This window comes from Branchiostoma floridae, chromosome 11 (assembly GCF_000003815.2).
Source record: "Branchiostoma floridae strain S238N-H82 chromosome 11, Bfl_VNyyK, whole genome shotgun sequence".
Lineage (NCBI taxonomy): Eukaryota > Metazoa > Chordata > Leptocardii > Amphioxiformes > Branchiostomatidae > Branchiostoma > Branchiostoma floridae.
In genome coordinates this window covers 2,325,658-2,353,502 of record NC_049989.1, presented here as the reverse complement: position 1 = coordinate 2,353,502, position 27,845 = coordinate 2,325,658, and the positions used below count along the sequence as shown (strand labels likewise).

The following is a 27,845-nucleotide window of genomic DNA, read 5'->3' as shown; positions in this document are numbered from 1 at the left end:
CGGCGTTTATTATACACTATGTACAGTCGCTTCTCTGCTGTTCGGTTAGCAGAAGCGAACATACAATAGGAGCGAACTAGTACCCGGATGGTACCCAGGCCACGTGAATATAAGGTTACCACCAGTCCAGAAACCTGGGTCCCAGATCACAGTGACAACGACAGATAATCATGGGCACTTAAGGGATGATTACAGGTGTCTCGGCTGTGATTATTCTCCTGCCCGAAGCAGCGAAGCAGACGTGTTTTGACAACCTTAAATTAGTGTGCAGGATGGGATGACCAAGGCTGGCGTCTGTGTAGACAATAAGGGGTAACACTGCGGCGATTTCCAATCAAGCTATCATGTAACGTTATCTCATTTGGAGCCGAAAGTGAGGATGGGACATTCCGGACGCTGCCATTGTGTTTGAAGAGGTCATGCATTTGTACAATTGTCAATGTTGTCGCAATGATTTGTCACCAACAGGCGCGACCCTTTGACATACCCATTAAGGCCTACGTCACATTTCCTACCCGGGGCCCGGCCGCGTTGTATGCGGAAACGTAAAATTTAAGTTTATACCAATAATCATTATTATTGGTCATTTTTGTGTTTTTGTTGTCTTTTGTATCGAACTTTTTGTTCCCCCAAACTGCCCGACCGGACCCCGGTTAGGAAATGTGTCGTAGGTCTATAAAGAAGGACGGCAAAGCATGTAGACCTTCGCCTAGGACAACTACAATTTCTACACTTACTTGTAGGTTAGATCCGTCTTGTCCCAGTTGCCCTGAATGTTGTATCTCTTCTTCCTCAGCCTCCTGTCCTGCCCGCTGATGTCCGGCAGACCACACCGCGGCTGGCGCATCTTCTCCTTGGTGGGCTCGTCGATGACGCCCGTCTCGTTGATCCCGGCGAACCGCTGCATGAGGCGGATGGCATCGCGGATCTTCTCGGAGCTCTGCAGGGCCGCGCCGCCGCCTGTGGGGCCGTCGGCCTGCGTCCCGTCATTCACGATGTAACCGTACTGCGTCAACCAGTCCTGTGATAGAGAGGTAAGGTTTGGGAAAATCAAGTCGTTGTGTATGAATGAAAGTTTTCATGGAGGATTTGTGATCTGTTTTTATGTTTGTTTGTTGCGGTGTGTTTTCGCTTTCTGCAATTGGCATCTGAATGCTGCGTTCCGTCATTCACGATGTAACCAAACTGCGTCAACCAGTCCTGGGGTGGGCAGAGGAGAGGAGGTTTGTGAAAAATCAAATCTTTTTGTATAACGATTAAAATTACTAGTATACTCATGACGTCCTCTTTGCAAACGGAGACATCAGGATCTGTTTGTTTGCTTGTTGCGGTGTGTGTTCGCTGTTACGCAACGACATCGTAAATCTGCCACAGCACCTGTTATTAAAGCCCCCTTCACACATTTGACCTTCCTATGACTGTGCTGCTGATCACTCCCCGAGCAAGGTCGGCACCGGGTTGGCTCTACTTCGTCCCTTTTAATGACCTCCACAAGCACAATGTGCCAAGCCAAGCCTAACCCTCCTTTTTTTCTTTCAAAATCCGTTGTCTATTGGTGCAGACGTCTTAAGGCCCCGTTCATGATACAAAAAATGAAACGGTTCTATCGGTTACTATCGGTTAGGTCAGCTGAAACGGATAAGTTTTGTCATCATGGACGGTCCGAAACGGATCTGAAGCGATAGGAAACGGTTTGTTCGGAACCACCTCGCGAGGTAGTATTGAAACGGTTTCTTCCTTATCCGGAATTGCGAATTTGCATCATGAACGCAAAACGTCGCGATCCGTTTTACATCCGGGCATGTGCGTTTATATTTGGTGGCGCCAAGGGGGAAAAGTACAATTTTTAATCTGTCATTCGGGTGTTTCGGCCGCGTTTTCAATCGTAAAACTTGTTTTTATTATCGGACCGCCTCCTGGTCGACTGAGGAACCAGCAGTCCTGATATCGCAAGGGGAATGTGTCAGGAGATCCAGTGGAAATGTCATAGCATGGCATATATCGGGACCACAATGTTTTTAGAGGCATTTCCAATGTCATAACAGAACCCAGCTTCGAATTCAGCAAGACGTTGGTTCATTTTCGATCAAAGACCAATAATCTGACACAGAAGTACAAGTTTGGGCAAGATCACAACAACCTCAGGGGTCAGAGGTCGCATTACCATGCATTACCATGCCTTTTAAAGGAACTGAAACGGTTTGCAAGTTTGCATCGTGAACGCAAAATGCAAACCGTTTCCTGTCGTTTGCTGTCGGATTTCCAGGCCTAACCGATAGAACCGTTTCATTTTTTGTATCATGAACGGGGCCTAAAGACACATCCTCTGCGTTAGGAGACCTCCCCGACCAACTCCAATGGTCTGAAAAGGGTCGGGAGGCCATGGTCGGCTATATGTGACAGGGGCTCGAGGAAACGTTCCAATCATATTCTTAATACTAGGCAGTTAAACATACACATAGAGATAAGTCTCAATACTGGGCAATTATACATGGATATAGAGATAAGTCTTAAGTGAAGACTTTGGCAAGAAAGGATTACTAAAATTCCTGCACAGAATAGAAGACTAGAACACAAGAACTGGTGACTCTAAGCCAACAGATCCGCTCCAAGGACAGGCGAAAGATTTTCAATTAACTCTTAAACCAGACGACCCCGAGAGGACAGGCGCCCGTGGTCTTGAGGGATTAAGATGAATCACGGACAATCTTGTCAGGTGCTCAACGACTTCCCGTTAATAAGCTTTTCTACCTCCTTGCCAGAATGTCCTTTGGGCTGGCCAAGGTCATCAAGATGGCGGCAGCGAAATAGAATTTTTTACCAGATGTCCAGAGCCACTGGCAAGGGCAAGGCAGAAATGCATTTTTTTCTGTACTATGTTATACACGATTTACAACCATTATTCTTTCGTCTTGCTAAACCAAACGTTGTCATTTTTTTTCTGCAATCGCAAAATGATTTCTGCAAATTACAGGCATAACAAGAGACATCATCTTATCCCTGGTCAGTCCGCCTCGCTGCGTCATTGTCGTGATGTTATTAACCGATTTCGTCGCCGATTTCCGTCAAAAGGTAACGTGATTGGCTGGTAGCTGTCCCTCTACACAGGAGGGGGAGAATCTTATTGGCTGACGGCTGGCCAGCGCCAACGCAGCGAGAAGAACGGACCACAGGCCAGTACGTAGACCAGAGCCGTTAGTTAACCCTCTAGTATATACAGGCGTCGGGTATCGCGCCTTGGGAAGATGACATCAGACTGTTTGGTGACATGTTTTCTCGTCAGCTGTTCGTCACCTGAGGTGACCTACATGTACATACGACACAATTGCTGGTTGCGGCCCAAAAGCTTCCGATTAGTGAGCGGCACTCTCCTTTGTTTGCAGCAGAATTGCTTCACATCGTTCTGAACGATTTGGCCTTCATGCAGTGTGTGAAGACTATCGTATGACAGCAAAGTTGTCGTCCCATCAATTTTGCGCCGTCGATATGACGGAAGTGGTGACTACATACACGTGTCACGTTTCAAACGTCTGCTTAAGAGTTGTCACAATTTACCTTTATCTCGAATTTTGATGGGTACTAGCCTCGCGTCGCAGACTCATAGCATAGCAGGCGTTTGTTTGAGGGGGCGCCGATTGGCTATTTTCGACAGTGGCAAACGATCACCCACAACATTGTTTATGTTCTTAAATACGAATAAGAAATAAACACCATTGCGCTCCATGAAGTCTGCGAAGGGGAATAGCAAAGTGTATGGTATACGAAGACTACAACCGTGCGGCAATTGACGAGCCCTCCAGTGAACGAGCCCCTTCCCTTCACTAGCAACAGATCTCTTCACATTTCCATCCAGTAATCTAGCTAGTTAACTGGTCTAGACACAACACACGCACGTTGTGTAATACGCTGCTAAAAATGGGACAGAAACATCGCATAAGAACCCCACTATTAACTAGGATCAGCTTTTGAAACTCCATTCCCTTTGATGGAGCCGACCTCCCAATACGAGCACCTCGCTGTGTGTGCGCCGTCTTTTTCTTTTCTTGATCGGAAGCTTCAGAACAAGTTTTGTGTACAAAGCGTTGAGTTAAAACACGACGATTAGTGTTGATAGTTGGAACAGAAGGTGGAGCACTTCGCTCCCGTGGTGCCTTTAAGTAGGCAGCTTCTACAGACCACCCTGCGGAAAGGTCACGATGGAGGTCAAAAGGATACAACTGTTCTGGTACAGAACCACATGTTATCACAGTAGGGACCTATGTCTGTCTGCCATTACTCTTACTTCTATACATGTCCAGGGTACATATGCAGTTTCCGTTATCTGATATAGAGAAATACTGAATGGTCGTGAATTGTTACCTTGACCAAGAAGGTTATGTTTTCGGCGTTTGTGTGTTTGTTTGTGGACAACATAACTCGAGAAGATATGGATGAATCTTTATGATATTTGGTAGGTGCGTACCGGTAGGGGTCAGGAAAACGAAGGTCAAGTTCGATAATGAGCTTACTAGCGACTTTCTGTGGTACTGCAGCGGCACTTCCGGTTTTGTTATCTTTTGTAAAATCTACAAAGTTGATCATATTTGCGTCTAAATTTTGTTTTTTCCAAGTACGTTTAGAGAAAACTGTGTCTAGAATAATGATTTTAAATCTACTAGTCTTCACGAAGAGTGTTCGTTCCAACTAAAACTTCGGTCACATTTCAGTCACCATTTTTTTTCAAAACGTCGAAGTCTTTATATACCTTTATATCAAACTGACTGCATGTAGTCCCAATGGGGCATGAATAAGCAATGAACTTCATTATTATCGTCATTGATATAAATCGCTGTCAGTTCTTTTAACAATAGGCAGGTGAGGTATAATTCAGAGAAAGGTCACATATCCTCGTGTAAGCCATGTGTTCAACAGGTTGGTGATCGGACAATATCAATTGATCCTCGTGGCTTTTCCGCGCGGCAGATCGAAGTAATACCGCTGTCAAGTATTCTAATAATGTGATGGTTTTGAATGGCATAAAGAAGTTGTGACCCCAAAGGGCAAAATCATGATTTCTATCTTTGACTGTGTCTTAGTCTTTATCCGGTTGTGATGTACTGAAGTGAGGAAAAAATTGTCTTAAGTATTGCTAAGAAAAATACAAGTTGATGGCATACTTCAGACCACCCGGACACAACAGGTAAGGTAAGGTCAAAGTTTTAAGTTAGTTCGTTCGTTCTTCCCCCACGAAGATGGTGCATAGGGCGGCTCCCGGCGTCGTTTTGAGATAGCCCTTGGGCCACACAACATTGTGCAATCACTGACTAAGTCAGGGGGCTAGTCCACTGGTAGTTGTATACTTTCCCAATGCTGAGTTGAGTACTAAGCACAGAAAGCAGTATGTACCATTTAAATGTTTTTGGTATAACTCACTCCTATAATGCTCACTTAACCATTTGCACCAGTAACTGTCAAAGTCCACTTCTACAAAATGACTGTGAACAGAGGAAAGACACTCAATCCTCCCAACAAAAGTGTCAGTACTAAAAGTCAAAATTTTACACGTAATCCGCGAAGCTTACGGATTTTCCACCGCGTTTGTTCCTTCATCCCCTGTGGCCGGGCCCACCCGGTGCACATTTGTTCGGTGTTTTGACCCGAGGGCTTTCTCACAACACGGTCCGCCATTACCACCAATTATGGTGAGATTTAGGGATTTTAAAAGTGCCGCGAGTTGCGGCAATGACAGTGCCGATGTTTCCGGTCCATCTGGAAAGAATCGGGACTAAAACTAGCTTCCAGATTCCGCCCTTGAATTCATTACATTACAGTTTATCATGACGTAATGCTTAGGTGCACTTGAACCGCGCGCAAGATGAAGCGAACAGAGCTTACGTTCTGCAATCAAATTTTTCATTAGCGCTTATCAAAGACGAAAAAATGCAAACAAAATTGCAGCTCAATGTTTTAATGCTAGGGCTGTACATCATATTTTGTTCTTACTCTTGGCCCTTGAAAAAAATCAGGACACGTCGGTTTTCGAACTCGATATACCAGGATACCATTACAACTTTTAAAAATTGGCCCCAAAACATAATCAATTCTGGCATTTACGTTTCTCTTAAGTAGCTTACTCAAGAAACAATAATCATCTTAAGTGCGAGTCGTATATGGACAAGAACCCCCTTACAAGCCGCCGATGTTGTGTCCTTGGGAAAGGAAGTTGACACGACTTTCCTCACTCCATCCAGGTGTAAAATGAGTACCTGACTTCGGTTGGGGAGGTAAAAGGCAGTGGAAGGAGAGGGTTGGGTCCACGCCTTCCAATACCGTGCCCTAGACACAATAAATAACAAATCATTACCTCTACGGACTCGAAAAAGGCCATGGGGCTACCTTTACCTTTTTATCAAGCTCAGATTAAAGAGCTCCATGCTCAGACGGATCCAACCTCATGAAACACCGAACACATTGTTAGACTTTGTGTGGTCGATCTCACAATATAAGCGATGCCTCCTAGCAACTTAGGGCATCACAGAAGTAATCCGTCTTAACCTCAAGATCCTGGAGACCTAAACCCTCTCTTAAACCCATTTCCTCTTAGTACTAGTACTTATCACAACACTGAAGTAAACTTTAACAGATTGGCTACTCCGCGGTAGACGGCGATGGCACACAAATTCGCTACGACATAAATAGTAGCCTCTACCAGGCTCCACAGGTCGCTGGAAAATAGTAGAAATTTGCCAACTAAGACAGAACATACGCCAGAGAAGTTAGATGGCCGAGGAGTACTGTTGCCAGGCCAGCCAACACTCGTAGGCCAATGAACTCCTGCTAGGTCTTTATTCCTAACCTGGCCAACGTCCCCTATTCGGCCAGGTGGGAGTCTGGTAGAGACTACATAAATTAGATTTGTGCAAGTTTTTAATTCATGATTGGAACATCACACAAAGCGTAGAAGTATGACTGAAAAGACAATAGAACATACAAAATTCGCTTCTTTTTTTTTATCTATGGAATTCGATCTGTCTTTTGTATCTGTCGGAGCGTGATCCCAGCTAAGTTACCGCACTTGTGGAAAGCTGCATGTATATACGTAAATGTATACGCGTGTAGGGCGAGATTTTACATTGTTTGGGGGTGGCTGTGTATCGATAACAATATAGAACTGTGTCCTGTTTTGCTAGGTGTGTATCGACAACAATGTAGAACTGCGTCCTGTTTGGCTAGGTGCCTCATACACAGTCTTTATTCTTGAACCCAGAATATCTAGATCATTCATAGCAACGTCTATAGCATTATGGTATGCCGAGACTTACTGTACACACTAGTACTGTAGAGGTATTCTAAGGACAACAAACCTGAATGTGGGGTTGTCTCCAAGCAGATACAGCGGTCGGGATTGTTTCTTAAGCGGCGTTTTCCCCCACGTTTTTCTTATCTTTATATTATTATCTTCAAATACCGTGCTACCGGTGTTGTCCATAAAGGCCTTACAAGAAAAGAAATGCCAAATATCTTGGAGATTACGAGTGAGGTGAAAGTGTAAAATTCTGTTGCAATTTTCCTCAGACTAGATTCTAAGTTTCTTTTGCCATCCTCTTTACATTTTGTTGCTCGCCAGTTTCTTTTGTGCAAATTAAAGTGCACATTGCATTGTACTCTCTCTCGCCCTCTCTCTCTCTCTCTCTCTCTCTCTCTCTCCCTCTTTATCTCTCTTCCTTTTTTCTCTCTCTGTCTCCCCCTCTCTCTCTCCCTCTCTCCATACCTCCCTGCCTGTATGCTTGTGTATAGTTGCAACCAGTCTAAGCGTTTGTTTTCCAATTATGCTAACGAAGGTCAGCTCGTATCTTGATGCATGTATGTATAAAGGAGACCTCCAAGATAAGATCAGAGGAAGGCGTCCAGGCGGAAAGACGTTGTCGCACAGGTGACACAAAACAAACACCAGTCTGACCCTCGGCAGATCACCTTGTCCCTAGCATGTGTTCTTGAAAATGCAGACACTTCAAATTGCAGACGACATCAACAACACAACAGGAGGGATGTCTGTTACTTTTTAGGTAAATTCTTCTACAGAAATCACCTTTGTGAAAGAGCACGTTGAGTTAAGGGGGTTCTATTCAAAAGTTAGCGAGGGTGCTCAAGCTTTCTCAAACTAAATGGTGAACGTGCGTTTGCAGAGTTTTGTGTATATAAAGTATATAATTTTGAATAGAGTAGGGTGGGGGACTGGTGCAAAAAAAGTGTGCCACTCCCCTCCTGAAATGGACTAGCCCAACTCGTTCGATCTCTATGAATTTTCATGTTTCCTGGGCGGCCTTCGGGAATGGCGCACTCGCTCGCGGGGGAGGGAAGGACGGGATTCGGACGTGGATAACGGGATGTCACGGACCACTGGTAGAACAAGGACACTTTGCACAAAACATCTGGTTCGGGGATTGACTTACAGGAATCATTCTGGAAAAGAAAGATAAATCTTGCCCAAAGGCATGCACCTATCTTGCATAAAAAGGTCACATAACCTGTCACAGGACAATAGAAATTAAAAAGAAGTGATGACCTGCACCACCTTTCACCGCCTCCACCCTTAGCCTCCATAGCAGAGTCTCAGGGCCTTAAAGTCTATGGGGGATCATAATACAAGTAGTACAAGCGACCCAATACAAAAGTGTCAGCAAAAGTGTACATGTACATACGTGTATTATGACCCAAAAAAAGACGAAAAGGGCCCAGAGAGCCCGCTATGGAGCCTACTCCACCCTTACCATATTTCCTGGTCTGTATGGGTCAACAAGGTGACCCCATATCTCCCACACCTAGCCCTACATCACAACTCGCCCACCGTCAGCAAAAAAAGTCATGTTTCTTTCCCAGAATAACTGGCTACGACCTTGTCGCCGACTCAGTGCTCTGTCACGCATATCTGTCCAAATCCTCACCCAACTAACACGACAACTTAGCCTCGCTATGTAACAAAACACACTCCCTCCCACGGTTAGTTTGTTGACTCTACAACAACAACTGGGAGACACATAACCTTGTCCTAGATACTTTACCTGTGGTCTATTTAGAAGAAGTGGACCGGTTGATTAATAATGTGTACTTTGTTATTCTACACTTTGCCTATGGATAGTGTTAGTGCGTAGTGTATGAATAGTGTTAGGCAATAGAATCGATCTAAAACTTTATATACACGCCATTCAATAGAATTCCTCTCGTTTCAGATGTTTTACTATCGAGAGTGAAATCGGATTCTAAGGAAAATAACAAAACGTCACAGGATAAAGTGGTGTCTTGTTGGCGAAACGGTGTTTGAACCGAGAGGGACAGGGTTCGAATCCCTTGATACGTAAGCTCAGATGTAAACATGGGTACTTGACTTCAGTTGGGGAGGTAAAAGGTGGTTTAAATACTATGCCTTGGGCACATGTGGATAACAACAAGACAAGTGACCCATGTGGCATCAAAAGGGCTATCTTTAACTTTTTTTACCTTTGGAAGAGATAACGATATAACGTTACCACATGTACAACCAGAGACGGTCACCGCGTTTCTGCTTCACCGTATGCTTTCCCATGAGAGTGCTGAAATCTTTTTCAACCCTCCCTTTCATAAGGTCAGGGTCAAATGCCCTTTCATTTCAACTAGGGGATTTCTTATACAAACAACTGACCAAACCCCCACCACTATCGTTTTTAATATGTAAACTTTGGCACCTTGCAAACAAAATACTACATCTGCATGGTTTCTTATATTTGCGCAATACTGTGAGGATGTTAATAATAAGAGCCGAGCACAAAGCCACTTGTATCTACCAGGTGAGAAAGTGATATCATATTTCCAAACGCTCGCCATGCTCCGTGCAAACGATATACCCCATGGGTCAGCATGACGGCTTCGGGTCAGGCCGGGTTAATATGAAATAAATTGGACTGTTTGCAGATAATCCTTCAGGTTTTCTTTACATTTACTGAAGCGATATCACATATTGCGTGTCGGTGAATAGGTTTTCGATAGGCGACTGTACATAATCTCCAAGCAGATCCTCCGGTAGCATAAGATATTATCAGAAGCAGGCCGAGGAGGGAAGCCGGCCTAGGCGTGTGTATGCGACCGTTTGACTGCCTTTGGCCGGCTATACTGCTTGGTCAGCTTTGATACTATCTTACGGCACCGTACAATCTGCTTGGAGATTAGACTGTACGCTCCAATATGAGGTTAGGCCCCGGCAGATTTTAACGTTTTTTATGCGTTTTTGTCGGGTTTTCTATTTTGCCATGTTTCCTTTTTGTTTGATGGAGGACATAAAAAGACATCCCGACAAAAAAGACTTCAAAGACGCTGAAACAAGCTGGATCCTGCTTGGAGAGTAGGGAGACTGGGCAGTGTAGTATTCCACCCTTACATCTGCCATCTTCCTTAGTTAATTTTGCTTCAATAGCCGCTACCTAACAACGAAGAAGGTCGGAGAAAAAACGTTACGACCCCCCCCCCCCCCTTTCTATCTACTAGGAAAACTCGGGTCATGTCAAAATGAGTCTAGTTCCCAGAGTTTAGTCTATCATACTCCCATCCAAAAACACGAGGGATCCTTCAACACAATCCATCCACTCCCCTATACCGTTTATACAGGCGGTGCAACTTCCGCCCTCCCCCAATTTTTGTCCCCTTTTTCTTCTTTTCTCTTTTATAATCTTGTCGGTTCCAGCTGTTTAGTGAACTCAGAAACTTATCCCCCACTGCGCCAAACTACCCGGAACAATCTCGGCGCATTTCTGTGGGAAGATCTGCCTGTCCCTAAATATGATAGCGCACCGCCCCCCTCCCCCGCCTCTAGAGCTCTACAACATGTGTTTCTACTAGAGGGGTCCGAGGTAATTGAGGACAAATTTGGCTCCCCTTAGAGAATTCATCTGTAAACAATTTCGGAAACAATTGTCTAACATCCAGCATGTCCAACAAAATACAAAGCCCGGTATATAAAAACATACAAGAACACCAAAACAAACAGCTGGAGCCTAACCTCTGCTATCACCTACTAGTATGTACAAATGTATACTATACGCAAGTGAGTGAGTCTGTATCCACACTGTTCTGGATACATGTTTTCATATATACCTTTGTATAGTTTGCCCTGCAAAAGTTACGCCAATCACCATCAATATGATCTTGAACGAGAGAAGAAAAATTCGTTTTTGTTAATTTTCAGTCGATCTCCACGCCTATACTAAACGCCTACACCTTCCATTGATGGTTCTTCAGACATTGAGTGATTGACGCGTCCAGATATAAGCGACGATGGCGGGGCTTGGCTATAGGGGGAATAATTTGGCCATTATAGGGTAAAATTTGCCCTTGGAGGAAATGTTAGCCTTCCCGATCCCTTGGACCGACTCTCCTGGCAAATAGACTCACCCTATTACTGCCGGATTCTATGATCCATGCCCCACAGGAAGGCCTGGTGGAGGCTAGGCAAGGTTAGGGGCACCCCTGACGTACCCCTGACACGGTTGTAGGGGCGTAACAAATCGTGCCAGATTATAAACGTGCCGATATGCCGATCGTGTGTGATGACGTAGTAAAATTGTGTGCAATCACAGAAGCTATTACGTCAGGTCAAGAACGCATAATATCCAAGCAGATGTTGGGTGAGACATTTTCTCAGTTGTCATTTTCTGTAAGAAACCGCCACAATAGTTTTCACAGGCAGTGGTGGAAACGTAGCGATTTTAGTCTCCAAAAATCTGCTTGGAGATTAAAGAACACCTGCTTTCCTAAAAGTTTTTCAGCAGTCTTTGTGACCACCTAGCGCGCGTTTGTACACTATGGAAGGGGAAACATGTTTTTAAAGTCAAAACCACCCATTTACAGCTGAATCCTGCGAATATTTTATCTTCTCCCCACCGCGAAATTAAATCCCCGGAAACATTCTCCATTTCACGGTATCACATTATAATCTCATCCCGACGCACTGCCATGGTGCATTTCGAGCTTACACTTGTTACAGTTTACTAATTGCCTTGTCCTTGTATTCTACGCATGGGCAGGTATGAGGATTGAATGTTTTCAAATGGTGGCTTCACTAATTATAGTACTCTCCAAGCAGAGGTTGGACTAATTATTAGCCTGGATACCATACCCCAGCCCGATCTCACGATAGATACTTTGTCTTTGAGATCGAGCTGGGGTTTGGCCACCAGGATTCGACGTCTTTTTCTTGGTTGGCAGACAAAAAGAAAATCTGACAAAAATAGAAGAAAGTCCGATAAAAACACCTAAAAAGACGTCCAGATCTAGAACAAGCCGTGGCGTAATCTCTGCTAGGAGAGTAGTAATGAACGCAGATGAATGCAATACTTCTTGTTGCTACTCTCCAAGCAGAGGTTAGGCTCCGGCTATTAAGCCTGCGAACGTCAAGAAACATGACAAAATAAAAGCCCGATAAAAAAGACTAAGAAACGTCAAAAAAAAGCCTAACCTCTGCTTGGAGACTATCTTGTTGCATGGTTGAACACAAATGAGGACTGTACTACTATTAGAACTAACCTGTTCGTCTGCGGAGATGGCCACCCCTCGCAAGGCGCCGACGCCAGCGGCGGTAGGATAACCCCTCGTCCCCCTCACGACCACCAACAAGCCCACAAGTCCCGTGGTCAGGAGGGCGGGCAGACTCAAAGTCGCTCCACCGCCCGGCAGCAAGGAAGTTCTGGTACACATTTTTGTTTCCTCTTGATTGTCAGCGCGCAACCGCAAGTTACGGGTTCGAATCCCAAATCTTCAGCCTCGGTGAGGACGCACCCTAAAGCAGCGAGTTTTCCTTTCACACGAATTGTGTCCTTCTTCTCTCTGTCTCTCTCTCAGAGCCGTCCGTAGTCTCAGCTTGCTATGATCAGACGTATTCGCTGCAGTCCGTTTCACTCCATTATCTGTGGAAAGTTAAATAAATATTCAGTGCCGTACAAGTTTATACAGTACACACTCACACACACGCAGCTCTGAGGGGAGTCCAACAACCCGTGCCCGCCGGTTCCAAACAAAACACCGGCCCCGGATTACCCAAACGAGGGAGAGACAAGTTATCGCAGACCTCCTCCTGTGGTGAACAAATCCTTATGTTCTTGTTGGCGACTGAAACTCCAGTAGGACTGCTCTCCACAAGGCCTCTTCTACTGGAAGTTTTGTATTACAACAGCAATCCGCGAGGTCTCTGTGTATCGGTGTAGCCTACTGTACGGCCTGCCCGGGTCAGGTCGGTTATGGTAGCGCACGCGAGACGGCCAGACAAGCTTGACGCCGTGCCAAGAACTGTAATAGCCAAGAACAGAGAGGAACGACAGGGGTCTGCCCTCAAACAAAGTGCTGATAGGTGACGTAATGGACCAATCAGCTGGTCAGGGGGATTCCGACTGGTCCATAACAGGTCGAGGGGAGGGGTTACGGTTGATAAGAGAACAGTCATAAATCGTCTTATCACTTATAGTTGCCAAGTTGTCATGAATCATGATAAAAAGATGCATAGATTAAGACATAGTGGGCCATTTTGCCGACCATTTTCGTATCTGATATCGATGTACCAGTTTTTCGTTTAATAGATGAGTGTATAATAATTTTACTTTAAATGGCATAAAGACCTCCCCGTTAACACAGGCAATGGTACATTCCTTCATTAGTAGCTGTCCTGGTGGAGATCTACAGACCGTTTCCCGACCAGACTTTCTTGGCGGTCTAAAATGGTGGACGGTAACACAACGCCGCCGGGCCCTCGGGCTTATCATCAGTACCACTAATACTGCCGGGACACCAAGAGATCCCCGCGGACAAAACAAAGTGCGGAAAAGCTATCCCTGATATTTCTATACTTCCCCTATCATACTTAGCTTCCGTCAACTAAAAAGACTATCTTTCTATCAGATACTTAAAGCTCAGTGCTTATTCAGCGTTCCGAACTAGCTATGGCGGATGGGGCCTCATTAATTTGGAGAATTTAAATCCGTCCAACTGGGAGCCTTTGGCCGATGACAGGGGGGATATTCACACAGACATATTTAGGTCAGGAGAAACTAGAAACAAGAATCAGTAAGTGTCGAGGAATGATGTACGTTTTCTTACAGCTCTTCCAATCTAGAAGATTGGGAAGGGGTTGCCCATTTCAATCTACTGTTGACTCCCTGGTATAATGAAATATGCATATACACACTTCCCTTCCACACGGATAATCCTCTGTCCGCCCCCATCAACACTGTTTGAAATGGAATATTCCTCTTATCCTTAATTTCCGTTCCTCCTTCGTCTTGGTTTTGCAGACCTTGCAGACCTATACCTATACCTAAACCTCTGTACGTAGCTTTACATGTGATGTTACGTTTTAATAGGAACGTAGCCATACACGAACAGTGCTTTAAACGTTTAGATAAAGGTGTATGCAAAGCTAGCATTAGAATGTCGGTAACGTTAGCAGTTTTGTCGATGAAGGTCAGGTATCTAGATACTAGTAGTAAATGTGGTATCTAACTGCACTTGGGGCACCGTTGTGGCATTGCGGGGTTCGCAGATGATTTAGAGATAAAGAATGATTTTTTACGTCTTGTGTCTTCTTAGTCATACTTTTACGTATTACGCAATATCGAAATTATAAAAAAAACCGGCGAAGTTAACAAAATAGGGCCACATGTGAACGAACCCCGCAGTGCCACACCGGTGCCCCAAGTGCAGTGAGATACCACCTTAAGATACGCAAAGTAAGTAACAGTTACTCAAGCAATGATGGTTACCGTTTACAAACCTATCCAGTATCTGTTAGCAGGCGCTAGCTGTTTAATTTTCGCGCAGCCGAGTGACAACGATCCTTTGTCACCTGCCAGAACAGGTCGGACCAGTTTGTACATACGGGGTCGCCAGCTTGATTCATCGCTGAACTTTTTGCCAGACGTCTTCACCTTCGGTTTCCGGAAATGTCAACAGACACAGTGATGAGTCAATCCGTGTATGTAGCTGGGGTATACCTGTAGATCGTATAAGCTTACCTGTGGGACCCTGGACTCAGCTAACACTGGCTTCGTTTTAATACTACTGCGGTCTTCAGATCGGAAACAAATGTGACGTTATGACAATAAGCAGGGATATAAGTATAACTGAGGATTTCAGAGGCATGGATGATCGGTGTGGTGGTGGCCTGGCACGTTCTTACAACGTAGAGAGTCGAAAATGCGTCTTATTGAGTACAGACTGGTAATTGTATAAAAACAACTTCGCCAAAATTCTCCGGAACAACAGATATGTGGATAACCATCGAACTTACAAGAGAGACGTGTACATACAAACGTTACGAACAATACACCACGGCCTTACTTCGAACCACACAACCGTAATGCAGTTAATCTTGATGTGTTAATTTTCAAAACAGAAGTTGACAAGATAAAGAAAACTACTTGCATGTTTGTTTTGATGCCATTTTCAAATTTGGAACTGTCAACTGTTAAAGATGCAATGAATGATTATACAGTCGCCAGTGTGCCGTGACAGGACAAACCCAAACAAAGGTACACTGTACTTACGGATATCTATCTATAGCTATAGTTTTCCACTACAACGAACAGATGTAGATAGCCCATGTATACTAGCATAAACCCTGACATACACACAGCTTTATCTAAAGTGCTCCTATCACCATAACAGTGTCAGTGGCTTACCTACCTTAGACCGCACTCTACAAAACACGAGAAGGTTACTTTCTTCAAGTAAAAAATGCCATGTCCGGTGGTAGTTGTGCCGTTTTGTAGACTGAAACTCGTCTAGCAAGAAGACAACTCACAGTCTGACTATGTTCGAGCAGATTAACCTGTGGCCTTTTCTAAGGTAGGAATCATCGGACTAGATTGGGATCATTACATTAGCGTCACTGCGTAATTTTCTTGATCACACCCTGAACGTCCTTTATGGTAACTGCTACAAGATTGTGTGAGAGAGAATAGACCCAATGATATGACTTGTTTCAGTATACATAGACGAGACACAAAGTATAAGTTATTAAGTATGAGTATGCTTGATAGCGTCTTTTAATAAATTTTTTTCTACGAACTTTGTTGACTGTGAGAATCTAGTTTGCAATTATGTGTGTGTTGACGTCACATTTTTCCGCCACTTTTGAAAAGCAGACTGTCTTTTATTTGATTTACGCGTGCCTGAAACCTGCAGTTCACAACGAATCTGGTAGGGGTGTGTCGGCAGACAAAAATATATCATTACTGAGCTGAAGAAGTCAATGTCCATCGCAAGTAATATTTGTTTAACGTTGTATATCAACATTTCCGAACGATCCCTGCCATGTGCCGGTCAGCTAGAAACTGACCGCCTAATCTACCTCTTGTCCAATGATTGACGTGTCCACTGGACGTCAAATGACACATCTAACCTCTGACCTGTGAACAATACCGCCAATCAAGCGGACTGTCTTCTGGATGATGTGCGAACAAATAGATCCAAATCCTACCGTCGCTTGCCGTAATCTATCTATGCTTCAGATATCGCAACCCAGATCTAGATTATGTCTTTTATTCCTACTGAGATATTTGAGCGAAACATCAATTTACAGCTTGAGAGATTTTCAATACATTATGGATAATCCGGGTGACACGTTATCAGTGGGCATTTGTAGCATCGTGTCTGTCTCATAGTGCGTTCTTTAGCGGCTTGATGACTCTAACTATCGCCCTGTAATGAGAACATTAGGCCATCGGGGTGATTTGGACTAATGTCAAACAACTATGCATTTGGATCAGGGGTCGGGGGTTCGAATCCAGGACTCCCATTCAAGGCTTGGGATTTCTGAGTCTAGGTTTGCACGTTACGTGGGTCAGCGTACGAATTTGATGTCGTCCAATTTGCAAGCAAGTGACATCTGTAAGATAGAAAGCCTGTTGGAAGACCGTCCGAAGAAAGGGAATGATATTAATCAATAATTAAGCTACAGTTTAGAGTTAGCTTTTAGACTAGAGTAGGCATATTCTACCGTTCAACGCTATTCTACCGTACAATCTGTTCGTTTTTCACCTTTCATATTATATTGTACCTACAATTAGCCCTCGGGCAAGAATTTGCAACAAACTAAAGTTACTAAACTATATTAAGGAAGCCTTTCTGGATGCAACAAAACTCCATTCCCAGCTCAGGGAACACCAGAAAATCGTGTACACTATGACATGTTCACCTTAATTCACCTTTACCCTCACCTTCACCTTAAAGACTCATCTTGAGGGTGAATGAACACGGTCACGTAGTTTAAGTGCTCTCATATACTGAAGTCCATGTAAGTCTTGACTACTAGTACATGTTTTTTGTATTACTATACAAAAAAACTAGCAATTTCACACGTCTCCGCAGGCCACAATCACCCTTTCATATCATTTAGGAAGAATAGATGCTAGAATGAACAGTTGTGTACGGCACGGACGAAAGCTATACAAGCCATAGGGGAGTACAGACATTACTTGCAGCTGTGTAAAGAAAGGAAGAAACAACTGTAACATAACAACTCCTGTAACATAGCAGTATAACATGTCCTGTCATAAGCTGACATGTTACATACTTTTGTAAGGTTTCTGAGCCATTTAAATTTGTTCATGAGGCTTTACGCATTTGCCACATAAACTGTGTTCACTCTACGGAAAGGATTTCAATTCGAATAGCTATCAATTCGGTTGCGTTCACACCTGCCATTGAAACCCCGCTCTTGCGAGCTACTTGCGAGTATTGTATGCGAGTGTGTTCGCTGCAGGTCAATTCCATTCAATCCAATCCAATCCACTTCCGAGAGGTGGATTGGATAGATTCACATTAGTCCCATATTCAGAAAAAATCTATTTGACTCTATCGGAATTAATTTACACGAAACTTGCAAAGTGGTTAACACGGGCGAACCTCCTATCTGTCAGTTCGACTTATCAGAAACGTTTTTTTACATGTTTCTCACAAGTTTTAACTATAATGTATGGTCTAGTGTAGAATTATTAGTTATAGTCTACTTTGGGTATAGAGGCGTTGCTCGTGATTTACAGTATATATAAGCTTCCTGTTGGCTCAAGTACTACTCGGGAACACTTTGAAGTTTGGTGCGACTTATTCCGCACTTGAACGAAACAATGAACCTTTTGACTTTCACACTTACGGGCTGGTAGTTATACCTTACTGATGGAGTGTTTCTCACGAGCTTCTATACGGCAAACTAGTGAGTGAGCACGATAATAAGCTATAGAATGGACTCCCGGAGAGAGCCGTGTTCTACCACCGATACTGCACTTTGAGCGAGCTCACGTACGACATATTCAAATCGCGTCTGCGGCTATGCGGCTATAAATATTAATTGTTTGAATTCCTTCAAGCCATAAACTACGTCAGTGAATAATCAGAGTTTTATTCATTTGCAAGTTCTTGGCCAAAGGCAACATCAAAAATGTATAAAGAAAAATGAATACAGACAGGACAATGCAAGATAGCAATTGTGACAAAAGTGTAAAAAGTGACTATTCTAGTAAAAACTGCTGTTAAATCAATCTAAGCGTTTTATAGGGAAAGGTGCAGGTAGGGGTCACATAAGGACATGTTCGGGTGGTTTAGTCGTCTGTCTCCTAACTGGTAGTGATACTTTCGTCATGCGATTGCTCGGAACAATGAGCTCGGAACTTCACTAATCAACTACAACTTACAAGTTGCGTTTTTCACAAGTCTTTCACCGTATACAATGGATACAAGCGACTCAATATCGTTATTATAACAAAGTATAATTCAGACATCATTCATGCCTACATTGGATAGGGATACCCTTGAATATGAACCTCAACCGTGCATGGATGGTAGCAGCCTCACAGTTTAAGCCTATAGTTTCAATAAGTTGGTAACTGAGAGACCCCGGTTCGATCCTGAGTATGGCATCTCTGTATGTATCCTGAAACAGCAAGGAAACTTGTTGTCCCTATGTGCCACTAGGCACTACAAGGTGAACAACAAAAACAATGCCTACTTTGAACCCCTTCCTCGTAATTTACAATATTGGCTTCCTGCAAACCCACAGTGTTGGCTCGCTCAAGAGCTACTTGGAATACCTCCAAGTTCGGTGTGATTTACTCCGTACACTTGAGAGAAACAGTAGACCTTTGACTTCACGCTGTGAGTTGGCGGCTGTATCTTGTTGCTGGAGTGTTTCCAACGGGGTTTAGGAGAGGAAACTACTGTTCCAATGTCTGCCAGTAATACATATATAGTGGAATCCAACTGTATATCTTATGAAGAATAAACATATACCCCGGAAAAGGGGTAAAAAGATTAAGTATCATTTTCTCAGGAATGAAAACTTTGGACCATGAAAACTACATTCTAATGCTAACCTGTTATGTCAACTATCAGTAAACGCATTTTCGACAGATTCTATACGACTATTCTGCAAATTAACACTCCTCCTACCTCGAGACATTCGATAGATAGGCTTCAAACAGCCAGCTGACTATCACTCGATTATCTCAATCATGGGAGTGCCGAAATCCCTAAGATTGAGAAAGGTCATCCGTTACAACAAATTTAACGAGTATAGAATCTCTCCTACAATAGCCACTAGTAAACTGTCCAGATCTCATTCCAAAACTCCCACCAAGAAGGGATTTATAATGGTTTAAAACCTTGTTTATTTTTATGTACTGTGACCATCTAGATATCTTTACGAGGGGCTTCCGGAGAGTGTTGTATACTACTGCCGACACTCATGCAAATTGGAACATTTCCAGTCATTCCTATTTTTGGCTCTCTCTCGCCTGAGGGGGAATCCCACACAGGGATTACGTCATCTGACTTTGAACTTGGCACGGCCCTAGCGTATGAGGTCAGCCCTAGACACGTGGCGCGGATTTTCGTGGATCACTCTTGGGAAGGATGTGGGTTTGTGGGGAGGGGCAGAGTGAATTCCCAACGCTACATGTCACGTTCAAGGTAGCCAAGAATCCTGCCGCCTTGAACATGACCTCATGCCCGGAGACGTCCTCAGCTATAGCTACATGGCACGCTCTAGTCTCATTACGGTGCGGTCACATTCTAATATCCAGGCAGATGTACCGGTGACTAGTAGTATCAAATCTGGTCCAGGAGTATAGCCGGCCAAAGGGAGTCAGACGCCGACCAGCTTTGATACACAACGTTCTATCTAATGCCATCGGTAAATTTACCTGGAGATTAGTCACTTTCGTCGATCCGTCGTACGACTTTGACACCGGCTATCATAATATATTCAAACCAAGTTGTGACAGGGCCACCATCCATAAGAAGACAAATGAACATGAACGTGCGTAACAACGAAAGTTGACTGTGTACCGAGTTAACAGACAAAGTTGAAAAGGTAGAAATATTTTTGACTGATTACAAAGGAGACGGTGTGCACATGCAGACCTGAGCATTGTACAACAGTACACCCCCTCTTTAAATCTACAAATAATTAGAAATGCAAGCTTTTCACACAGAGATGATATAGTTCTACAATGCATATTGAGACCATCAAAACTCCCCTCATTCCGTTTCAGTACATGTGAATATTCCTTTTCTTAAAACAAAAGTTCTGCAATCCGGTACCTTACTCCACAGTCACGTTTCTAGCAATGAATCTCCTTACAGCAGCAAGTGCAGCATATCGCCACCGGGAATCGAACCCCGGACCCATGAGACTCTGCCTATCAGCGCCCAGGCTTCCAGAGGAATGAGGTATACCCGTGACTTCAGCGCCATGTAAGGGCACGTCGGAAGCTCCGAGCTTAGTAAGTGAAAATATCCTGACGAAACTTAGGGAAAGCGACAAGAAGAAAAGAGCAGTGGAAAGAGACAAGCCAGGGGCAGAGTTTCGCTTAAAACGGTGCCGACAGAACATTCGTAGACAGTTAGTCTTGAAGGTAGAAGAACACAGTATTTCGCCTATGGGGATTTACAAGTTTGAGAACCCCAAAATGAGGAGGTTCGACGATTCATCAAAATTCATAGCAGCGAATTTGATATGTTAAGAATTAAGTTCAGGGTACTCTCTGTAAAATATGTGAAAACGAGCTTAAGTTTGTCTGCTCGTTCTCTTTTGAGGGCACTTTTATGTGACCCCAGCAGACGTCATCATACTGCAGCCGAGGGTAACAGGGTTCAGGCGCAAAATTTAACCCGACCGAATAAACATCGTGCCACAACCCAAACAGTCTAAACCCTTATCCCCCGGGTAATGTACTTCTCTACCCTTCATCACGGTCTTCACCTTTTCACCCGAGTACTTTGTTAAAGTTTGTGCCTGTAACACTATTATTGTTGTCAATAAGAAGAAGTTTATTTGCAAGTTCGTGCCCGAGGGCTAATTGCAAGTACATGGTATACACATAGTGACAATGGACAGTCATAAACAATATTCTAATGTAATACTAGTTGGCTATTTCTAAACAGGTTGGGTTTGACTTCTTTTTTGGAAGCAGAGGGAGACGAAAAGCCCCACATTTTCTAAAATTTGTGGGTTCTGCAATTTCAAGAGAAAAGTGGCTTTCTGTTCGTCTGTCAATGTGGGGAAGTTGGGATAATACTTTGTGACTTCTCTAAACAGAGTGATTCTTCTAACTATTATTGGTCGCGGATAAATTTATTGTAAAATACTGTGTTCTGTGACCTAAACCAGTGTGAAGAAACCAGATGATAAATGTACACTTAATGGCTTAATCTGGAAAATTAGACATGTTACAGAACATGGTTTGATTTATTTAAAGCCTTCCTTTCAGGAAAAACCATATCAAAAGTTGCCACTTGACTTGCCCCGTTAATCAGGTCAGAGTAGCTAGCCGACTGTACATGTGTGATTCGTCAATGTCAACTGACATGTCCATGGTCTCGAACGTTTAGTAGTTAGTGGGCCGTTATTTTTGTTTGTTTACCATCTAGTCAGCTAGTCAGTACATCAATCGCTAGAAGTTGTTTTTTTTTTTAGGGGGGGGGGGTCATTTTTTGTATCTTTGGATTTCAAGATGGTACACTCACAGAACTGGAGTGATAACTACTCTTGGTGTACCATCCTTTTGTTACTGATTTAGCTCATGACGACATTGACGAATAGTCGTGAAGGTAATTTAGTCCAATTGCGTTTTTGAGGCCGTAGAGGCAGTGGTTTGTTGTTACCCACTTTGTATGCACTGGAATACCACCCATGTCCTTCCACTGCCTTTGACCTCCCCAACCGAAGTCAGGTACACATTTTTACACATGAATTGTGTGTTTAAGTCGCATTATGTGTCTTGCCCAATGACATTGGACCTGGACCTTAATGGATTCGAACCTGGACCTCTGGGGTCTGGGCCACAAACATTAACCGTTACGCCAATGTGACGCCACACGTCTGTTTCTGTGCAGCTACAAAACGTTGTCATTTTAATCCTCCAAGCAAAACAGTACGCCAGAAAAGAACATCAACAAACGTGACAATCAGCCATTGTTCCAGCCACAGGACAGAAACGGAAACATTGTCACATTCCCACGTTTATCTCATAACGACAAAGTCTCGTATCATAACGTTCTGTTTCACTAGTGCGAATCCCCCGCCTCATATCACATTTCCCTTAAACCCTTCCACTTGCACAGGCAAGTACATATATTAAGTCCTTCCTGCACTGGCGCACAAAGCGGCGCCCATCTCTGTTGCAATAGCCCTTGGGCCACACAACAGCAGAAGGCTAGTCCCTGGTAGTGGTGTGTGTTCAACTCCCATGCCCTTTCCTAAATGTTGAATTAGGAAAGAGGAGAAAGCGGTATGTACTATTGTCTTTGGATCGACCTCAAGACCTACAGTCTACTCATTTTCCCATTGCGCCGGTCACAAGTACTGATATACCACAAGACGACTGAAATATATTTGTCGTTACATATGTGCACCGGATAACTACATATGTTATGGTCCCTCTGGTCCCAAATGGTGACCCTAGAGCATTAAACAGCATGTGCCTACTCACAATGCCCACAATTCTACAGCATTGTCGCGCCAGTACCTTTTAGAAATTCTCACTGCAATGCATTCCAAATATTTGTGTTCATTCTTGTGGCCGGCCGGTTCGCCATCGAATGAGATCAGAAAGTTTCGAATAATATTGGAATGCCTTAGAAATGCGGTCGTACTGCAGTAAAAATCATTTGCCCCCCTTCACTTTGAATGCCGTTCGATATTTCTCCCTAAGTTTTGAGCATTAAAGAAACATTCGAGACGGCCACAAGAATAGGCACAAATATCTGAAATGCAGTGAAAATTTCTAGAAAACGCTACGAATTCCCAGGAATATACAAAGAATTTCATTCAGACGGCATTCCGGTTCATTCCGATTCGCGTGTGAATGGGCCTTAAACAGCATGTGCCTACTCATATTGACCACGATTATATAATCTCCAAGTAGATCCTACGGTGCCATAAGATAGTATCAAAGCTGGCCAAGGAGTATAGCCAGCCAAAGGGAGTCAAACGGGCACGGTGGGTTTGATACTATACTATATCATGCCACCATGGATCTGCTTGGAGATTAACAATTATACAGCATAGTCGCGCCAGTGATGGGTCTTATCATGCAGAAGTTATCTTTACGACGTCGACGTTCACTACTTGAGTGCAGACGAAAGTTGTGTGCAGACGACTGTTGTTGTGTTTGTTTTTCTTCAAGGCGTCTAACTGACACATAAATAATGTTGTTATCAATCTCGTGTCACCTAGCTAGTGTCACAATGGACTGCACAGACTGACCTGATCCTGGCTCTGTACACCTCTGCGCGGAGAGTAAAGTTAGGCTTAGGTCACATTTCCAAACCGGGGCCCGGTCGTGCAGTTGTCGGGACGGAAAAGAATGATATAAAAGACATCAAACAGCACAAAATGTCAACATAAGACTAATGGCCATAATTTGTGTATATTTCTAGGTATACATTTTAATTTTTCGTTTCTTTAAACATCCCGGCCGGGCCCCGGTTTGGAAATGTGACCTAAGCTTAAGCCTTACGCATGATTGTGTCACGGCGTCCTGACCGAAAAAAAAGAGCAACCACCCGAATGTGACACGACTGGAATGATAAATCGGGCGCTTTTCGTCTTCTCGGGTCATGACACCAAAAACAATAGCCAGAAGAAGTCAACAGTCCAGTTCGATCCTTTCCTTTAAATTTAGTGCATCTTCTCGCCCATTGTCTCATTGGTATACTCGCATTAGGCATATGAGTAGCACTGCAAGACTTGTATTCCTCATGTGTTTTGAGAAACCGACTTTTTGCGAAACCCATACAATCCTACTCCCCGAGAAGAGAGTTCATGAAAAGGAAAATCGTGACAGTTTCTTATATGCCATGTGTTTCTGTCGGCATATAATAAAAGGTCACGATTTTCCCGATCAACCTCTGCTGGGAGAGTAGAACAATCCTACATTTTCACCATTACCAAAAAAGCAACAAGAATCCGGACTTAGACTAGATCTATTATACTTTAACATGTACTTAGCTCGATTGGGCAAAATGTACAATAAAAGTCTTCATTCATTCATTCATTCATTAAAAACGTCTAATGATTTGTGTCTATCAGCCTTTGACGCGATTGACTCTGCTGTGTTTTTTCTACTACCGCCCACAATAGCGTCAGGTGAGATAGACATCTAACCCTTAATACAGCCACCTTAAGAATGCTGTTACGCGGCAAGCCGGCCGAACTGTCGACAGATGCTCCTTGCCATGGAATGCGTGAAAATTCACTTTACTGGTCGGCTGTTACGGAACGGACGTCACCACGTCTTGTTTTCCCAACATTCCATTGAATATTTGAGCTTTACCTGGCAAATGGATTTTTTTCCATCTACCTGCCGGATTCCGCGGTATACACCTGTGGTGTTCTACAAGTACTATATATCCGAGATTACCTGTATGTACACGATTTTAAGAGGATAGATTATATCTCCTTGGCGAGCGGCTTTACATACTGTGCGGTGTACATAAGCATCGGGTCAACTTACAGCGTGGTATGTTGTTCATCTGAACGTCTTAAATGTAGTGTTACAAGCAGAAGCAAGGCGTGGCGTGTCTTTGTTTCAGAACCGCTGGAGTGTGAGTAAAGACGAGAACGCCGCTGCTCAGCTAGTGCCGCGTGCATTCCTTTCCAGAGTCTGCCATTCCTCGGAGGCATGGCGACTACCTGGGGCGAGCAGCTCAATTCAAACCAACTTTCCCGTGGACAATTTAACGAACACGCGTGTCGACGTGGCGTAAAATACCCTCTCCACTTAAAGTCAACTTGTTTGGAGCCGATATGTCACACCGACGTCTGCTTGATCCTGTCAGTTTTCTGCCAAAATGAATAATACATGGCGTGGTTTATGGGGTGAAAATGTTGGTGTAATTTATTTTTCAACAGTTCCCGCCTTTTTTCTTCAGTCGTCGTTCTGCATTTTAGTAGCTTTTCCTTTCTCATTTCTAGTCTGCTATTAATCTTGTTTCTCATTTCTCATTATATTGAATGGTGGTTATATCGGCTATTAACGGATACAGGCACACTCATAGTAAATCCTGTATTCTAGTGTAAAGTTTCATGTTTAGATTTTGTCGTAATCTTGTCCGGATTAATCCAACCACTTCACGCAGCAAGACATCACTTTGTCGCTCATCCGCCTTCAAGACACACAAACTAGAATAGCGGCGTAAAAACAACACTTTGTTTCCACTTTGCGTCCATGTTTACATTACTAAAACTGATAGCATTAAGTACCACAATCTGGGTGTTATCCTTAGCTATCGCTTGATGTACCGTCAACACTTCTTATCCGATGCGTTTTCTTTCTCCGGATGTTATTTCTAACAATAGTGTCTGCTTTAAACACAAATAAAACTGACTCTTTCTATCTAGATGTGTCGCTACGTTAGTTCAACTACCGATGTGGCTGTTGTGATATTGCAGGTACCGTGACAATGTTTGTATTTAGTATTTGTATACTGTCGGCCATCTTTAATGGCGTTCGAAATCATGAACTGTCGTTTGTTGTTGCTATGGCGACGAAAGCGCTGAGGGAGCGCGATGACAAGCTAGCTTTTGATTTTGTCAAAGCCCCACGCCCCAGCTATTCATATGATCTGTTATCCTTTAAATATCAGTGAGAAATGTTCGCTTCAATTCCTTAGTTTTCGATATTCAAGTAGATGAAGTAATATTCCACATTCTTGCACTTCTGTCTTATCACCACGATCTGTACATAACGTGTAAGAGTCTATTAAAACGCACAATAAATGTCTTCTAAAATTCTTCTCTTTTTTTCATCCAGCTCTCGGACACATCTGCTTCAAGACTACCCCAAACTTAATCTCCAAGTAGATCCTACGATGACGATAAGATAGTACCAAACTGGCCAAGGATTGTAGTCAGACGAGAGGTGTACATTTGCCATGTAGGTAGCCAAACACACTCATACTCCTCTGGCAGCTTTTTATACTATCTTACGCTACCGTAGGACCTGCTTGGAGATTACCCCAAACCGCCCTTCCTCCAAGCGGCACTTCAAACACCGCAAACTACCGGCTCAAAACACCCGGCGGTGTTGGGGGTATCACCGGCGCACCATCCTACCAGACCGCGGACAGCGCCGCGCAGATACCTGCACAGAGATAGCATCTTCTCTTTAATGCAGGCCGTCTTGGAGAATGTTATCTCACCTGAAGATACGTGCGCCGTTTCACAATGGCAGGGACCGAACCGAATCTACCATCACATCCGGGGCACGTCGTCACCAAGCCTGTCCTAACCAAAACACGGCCGCTTTGATGATTCCAATCTCTTTACAGAACGGTAGAAATCCACTTAGTTCTAACTGTCAGCTATGAACTACCAGAGTGAATCTTTGTAGAGATAAAAATCGGACAAACAGGCTTAGCATTTGAGAACAAAGTGTTGGTGTAACCTGACAAAACACTTTTAAACTTTGACACTTCTCCGTGGTAATTTACTGTATTGTTCAGGTTCTTACGTCCAATTATGTCATTGTAGAGGGACGGGATATTGAAGAATGTGAAAAAAACGAAGGAAGAAAGGACAGGAAAAAAGAGAGAAGTAAAAGATTTAAAGAGATATTCAAAGAACGAAACAGTCATTTAAAGAGCGAAGCAATCAAGACATACATTGTACTTTGAACGACAGACTAGGGTCTGTAATGTAATGTTAAGGGTATACTGCGTATAAGATCATTAGCTTAGAAAATACAGATGGCCAAAAAACTAAGTAAACAAACTAAGACGATTGTAGATTATCTTAAATGGTTGAATGAGAAAATCAATATCTACGTGTTTAAACAGCTTGAAAGTAAGAGTATTTCGGAGTGACTTCACATAGGCTATATTCTAGCTCGTTGCACTAAGATCATGGCAAATATACAGCTGTATGGCGCAGGTGTTGTGGGGCTACCTTACACGACCTAAGCCTTTAGGACCCATTCCCTCTAATCTTGATAAGCACATGTCAAAGATGTGCAGAGATCACAGGCCCGAGTATTAACCAAGACTGGTAATCAGGAAATGGCGACGTGTCAGCGATATGTTATATCAAAGGGCGGCGACCTACGACGAATGTGACCGCTCGGTCACATAGGTCGTGCGATCGTCGTACGATTTTGATGCCATAGGATTTTTAAGCAGGCCGTGACAAAACCAACCACCGACATGGATACAAAACAGCATTTTGTATACCAAGACAGTTTAACTTTGCAGGATACGTACATTCTTGTCCTCAAAAGTGCCCCTCAACCCCCAATAAAAAGCGAGAAAAGGCCTAGAAGGCCTGCTATTGAGGCTAGTCCCGGATAGCCGGATAA

General features: G+C 43.6%; 1 protein-coding gene and 1 long non-coding RNA gene across 7 annotated transcripts in view; one reads left to right on the top strand and one right to left on the bottom strand.

The window, feature by feature from the left end:
- LOC118425928 (matrix metalloproteinase-24-like) overlaps positions 1-27,845 on the bottom strand; it is a 56,140-nt gene that overhangs the window by 9,704 nt on the left and 18,591 nt on the right. For 3 of the 6 annotated variants that reach the window (XM_035835094.1, XM_035835097.1, XM_035835093.1), the window contains exons 2-3: positions 12,532-12,911; positions 738-1,021 (exon numbers count right to left, since the gene is read on the bottom strand). In XM_035835094.1, coding sequence (XP_035690987.1) covers positions 738-1,021; positions 12,532-12,702 — 455 coding nt within the window. In that variant the 5' untranslated portion in view covers positions 12,703-12,911. The other 3 variants (XM_035835096.1, XM_035835095.1, XM_035835098.1) reach the window with 3 other exon arrangements.
- On the top strand, positions 891-27,845 carry LOC118425930. The gene is made up of 3 exons (XR_004832343.1): positions 891-1,034; positions 25,895-25,945; positions 26,307-27,845. It is a non-coding gene; the product is annotated as an uncharacterized LOC118425930 (long non-coding RNA).